This window comes from Arachis stenosperma, chromosome 4 (assembly GCF_014773155.1).
Source record: "Arachis stenosperma cultivar V10309 chromosome 4, arast.V10309.gnm1.PFL2, whole genome shotgun sequence".
NCBI classification, from domain to species: domain Eukaryota; kingdom Viridiplantae; phylum Streptophyta; class Magnoliopsida; order Fabales; family Fabaceae; genus Arachis; species Arachis stenosperma.
The window spans coordinates 66,733,943-66,738,613 of record NC_080380.1 but is presented as its reverse complement, the minus strand read 5'-3'; the positions used below and the strand labels follow the sequence as shown (position 1 = coordinate 66,738,613).

The 4,671-nt window shown below is 36.5% G+C and overlaps 1 protein-coding gene across 1 annotated transcript; it reads right to left on the bottom strand.

Annotated features, from left to right (window-relative positions):
- Positions 1-3,425: 3,425 nt before the first annotated feature.
- LOC130975049 (uncharacterized) lies at positions 3,426-4,331 on the bottom strand. The gene is made up of 3 exons (XM_057899883.1): positions 4,228-4,331; positions 3,870-4,071; positions 3,426-3,770 (listed from the first exon to the last, which is right to left on the bottom strand). Exons 1-3 carry the CDS (start codon positions 4,329-4,331, stop codon positions 3,426-3,428), a joined length of 651 nt encoding a protein of 216 aa, XP_057755866.1.
- Positions 4,332-4,671: the final 340 nt, after the last annotated feature.

Sequence of the window (4,671 nt, the reverse complement as noted above, 5' to 3'; positions counted from 1 at the left end):
TTAATTGTATGGTTACATTTAAACCATAATATTTTATTTCTGTGTGTTCCACTCTTCTTTTTTATTCTGGTGTTCTTTGCTTTGTTTTAAGCTATATGTCCAATTATAGAATATAGATACATACCAAGAGAGTGATTAAGGCCTTGTTTGATTTTTAACTCACTATCCCAAATAAAGCCTACCTTTTATGCCATCCTTGTTAGCCCCCTTTGAACCTTTTAATCCCCTCTTGTTCTATAACCACATTACTAGCCTTAAGCAGAAAAACAAATAAAAAAATCCCAAGTTGAATCCTTGGTTAGCTTAAGATAGAAATTGTGTAATTAATTAAGTGTGGAGAAACTTTATGGGAACATAGATGACAGAAACAAGGGTAGAAAAATTGAAAAGAAATTAAAAATTTTTGGGAAACATGCTCATATGAAATTAAAATAATTAATTACCATGTGCATTAAAAAAAAGTTTTTATTTTCAATAAGAGGGATACAAAAGAATTCCCCAAAAATGCAAATTAAAGCAAATGCACATGGTATAAGAACAAAACATGAGCATGTGACATAAAAAGTGGGAATTATGGGAAAATGGGTAAAGAAGCTTTACTTTAGAAATTATATATGTTAGGTGAGATCTTAGACTAATTAAGGATACACTTATTAGCTGACTTAGCCTTACACATATACCCTTACCTTTACCTTGGCCCCATTACAACCTTAATCAAAGACCTCATGATTTTCGGTATGTCTATATTTTATAATTGTTGATTGGTTAGATGAAAAACAAAGTTATAGAAAGTAAGGATAAAAAGAAGAATAGAGTGATTAACCCGATAAACACTGAGTGACTAGAGAGTAAACACAAAATCCAATGAGGGTTCACTAACTCATTAACATATATCTCTCCTTAAATTACTAATTTTTCTCCCATCTCAATTGTAAAAGTGCTTTATCATTATCTAAGGTTGGCTATATATATATGAATCCTTGAGAATGTGAATTGATTTAACTACATATAAGCTTTATATATGAGTGAATAAAATTAGAATTGAATCATGCATTTATTTAGTTGCATTTAGATTAGAATTGCATTGCATGGAATTCAACCACTTCAACCTTACTTTTTACCTTGGACATAGCATGAGGACATGCTATTACTTAAGTGTGGGGAGGTTGATAAACCCATATTTTATGATATATTTTGTGCTTAATCTGAGTGATTTATTCAATCCTTCACCCACTTATTCATATTAATTGTATGGTTTTACTTTCCCTTCCTTATTATGTGATGTATGTGAAAAACATGTTTTCGATGCTTTAAAATTAATTATTTTAATTACCTTTATTTCCATTCGATGCCGTGATTAGTGTGTTGAGTAGTTTCAAATCTTCTAAGGCAGAATGACTTAAAGGATGGAAAAGGAAACGTACAAAAATGGAAGGAAAGTGCAAAACGGAGTTTTGAAGAAATTGGCATCCACGCGATCGCATGGACGATGCGATCGCGTGCCAAGAGCGAAGAAGCATCGACGCGGCCACATGACCGACGCGACCGTGTGATAAGAAGAACTCCAGATGACGCGACCGCGTGACCCACGCGGACGCGTGACAGAGGCCACGCACCAGAAATTGCAGAAAATGCTCATAGCAATTTTTGAAGCCTTTTTGGCCCAAATCCAGGTCCAGAAGTCATAGACCAGAGGTTATGACGTGGAGGAATGCACCCATTCAGAGAGTCTAAGAATTTTTAGTCACTTTCCATGATTTAGGTTTAGTCTTGAGAGAGGTTCTCTCCTCTCTCTCTTTAGGATTTAGGATTTAGGATTTCTCTTAGTTTTAGGAGTAACTCTCGATCCCAGGTTCAATATTCCTTTTACTATTTAATTTCTCTTCTATTTTTGTTTACTCTGAAGCTTTTATTGTGTTTGATTGATGTTTCCCAATTGGCTGTTGATATTGTCCATGTTAGAATTGACATTTTTATTTAAGGATATTTGAGGTATTTCAGTTTATGATTGTTCCTTTTTATTATCCCTAATTTGAAGACAATTTTTATTCCAGCAGATTTAACTTCTTTTCCTTTTGGTCTTGGTTGAGAAATCAGTAACTCAGGAGTTATCTTAGCTTAACATCATTGATAATTGTTATCTTTGCTAATTGGACTGAACTTCAATAATCCCAACCTTTTCTTAGGAAATAAATAGGATTCGAAGGTCAACTAATTTATCCCTTAACTTTCCTTTGCTTTAGCAAAGGTTAACTAAGTGGAATTAAGATTCAACTTTCATTATTATTGCTAAGAATAACAAAGTTTGGACTTCCAATTTCTCATACCTTGCCAAAGGTTTGCTTTACAGTATTTATTTATTTATTTTAATTGTCATTTAAATTATTTGCCATATTTATTCCTCATTCTCAAAACCCCAATTTTACCTTTTTCAGAGCCAATAATAAGAACATACCTCCCTGCAATTCCTTGAGAAGACGACCCGAGGTTTAAATACTCGGTTATCAATTTTAAAAGGGGTTTATTACTTGTGACAACCAAAACGTTTATACGAAGGGATTTCTGTTGGTTTAGAATCTATATCTACAACGCGACTATTTTTATAAAATTCTTTACTAGCGAAAATCCTAACGTCAGGCGCCTAGCGTGGGAAGAGGCACCAACCCTTATCCCATTGTGCCCTCTGAATATGTTGAGTTCCAAAGTGTAAGTACACTTTGACCTCCTTGTTATCTATCAAGTGGGCCCCATTCAATCTCCTAAAAAAAAGGAAACCGAAAACCCCATCGGTAATGACAAAATGATCCTCCACATTCCTTTTCAATACTAGTAAATGGAGGTGCAACTGATGGGTGTCCCTTGGGACACCAAACTTAATTCATTTGCATCTCAATAAATTGGGTTCACCATTGGGTTTTTAATGTGTTCATGGGGAAGAAGTAATTCCAATCCTTTTACATTCTTTGCTTCTAATCTCCCCTGAACACATTAAAATTCTCATTCAAGCCTCTACCAATATACTAAATGCTTCCAAATTGAGTGGTATTGGGCTTGCTGATTGGTTCTCGTATGGTGGTGGCCACACCAAACTTAATCTCGGGGCTTACTCTTTAAAAATTTAATTTATCCAAATGGTTGTAAGCCTAGATCAAGTTGGTGAGTAGCCACTCCAAACTTAGCTTTTTAGCTAGTTCTTAGCCCAATCACTCATCATCATCAATAAATGCTTTCATCCAGCTGCACTTCCAAAAATAGGAGACAAATTAACTCACAAAGCTATCTTAACTATCAAAATTGAAATTAACTTCCTAAGCTAATATTCACAATCTACTTCTAATAAAGCAATAAATCAAAAGGATATAAAGTGTTAGGTTGCCTCCCAACTAGTGCTTCTTTATTGTCACTAGCTTGACGTTCTTCCTTTTTCAGTTGAGGTGGTAGCTCACTCTCCTTTCATCCAGTGAGTCCCCCAGGTAATGCTTGAGTCTATGGCCATTTGCAATGAAGGTTCTCTGTGTTTTGTCCTCCATGAGCTCCACATGACCATAAGGGCACACTTTGATAATGGTGAAGGGTCTAGACCATCTAGACTTAAGCTTCCCAGGGAAGAACCTAAGTCTAGAATTGTACAATAACACCTTTTGTCCTTCAGTGAACTCCCTCCTTGCTATCTTTTGATTATGCCATCTTTTTGTGTTATCTTTGTAGATCTTTGCATTCTCATATACTTGGTTCCTAAATTCTTCTAGCTCATTGTGTTGCCTTAGCCTCTTTTCTCCAGCAGTTTACTCATCAAAGTTCAGTAGTTTTAGAGCCCAAAAGGCTCTATGGTCCAGTTCAACTGGCAAGTGGCAAGCCTTGCCAAATACCAGTTGGTATGGTGACATCCCAATGAGGGTCTTGAAGGCTATCCTGTAGGCCCATAAAGCATCGTCTAGCTTCTTAGACCAGTTCTTCCTTGAGCTTCCAACAGTTTTTTCAAGAATCCTTTTTAGCTCCCTATTGGAAATCTTTGCTTGCTCGTTTGTCTGTGGATGATAAGGGGTTGCCACCTTGTGTTTGACTCCATATCTGAGAAGGAGTGCTTCCAGTTATTTATTGTAGAAATGTGTTCCTCCATCACTAATGAGTGCCTTGGGAACTCCAAACCTGCTGAAAATGTTCTTTCTTAAGAAGCTCATTACAACTTTGTTGTCATTTGTGGCAGTGGCAATAGCCTCCACCTACTTTGACACATAATCTACAGCCACAAGTATATAACTATTTGAGTAGGAGGATAGGAATGGCCCTATAAAGTCAATCCCCCATACATCGAATAGTTCTAGCTCCATTATAAATCTCTGTGGCATCTCATTATTCCTGGGTAGATTGCCAGCCCTTTGGCATTCATTACACCTTGACACCAAGTCCTTTGCATCCTTGAAAATGCTTGGCCAGTAGAATCCACATTGGAGCACCTTGGTTGCTGTTCTTTCTCAATTAAAGTGGCCTCCATATGCAGATCCATGACATTGCTAAAGCACCCCTTGTCCTTCTTCATGGGATATACACCTCCTCAAGATCCCATCAGCACACTTTTTGAACAAATATGGCTCATCCCAAATATAGTATTTGGTATCTTTGATGAGCTTTCTCTTCATGTGTTTGTTGATGTTGGTTGGTAGTTCCCCA

Bases quoted from the DNA above. Each gene is read 5' to 3' on its own strand.
- LOC130975049 (XM_057899883.1), bottom strand. From the start codon at position 4,331: ATGGAGCTAGAACTATTCGATGTATGGGGGATTGACTTTATAGGGCCA. The intron at 4,072-4,227 runs GTAGGTGGAGGC...ACTCCTTCTCAG, and splicing joins GCTGTAGATTATGTGTCAAA to ATATGGAGTCAAACACAAGG. The intron at 3,771-3,869 runs GTATTTGGCAAG...GCTGGAGAAAAG, and splicing joins GGATGTCACCATACCAACTG to AGGCTAAGGCAACACAATGA.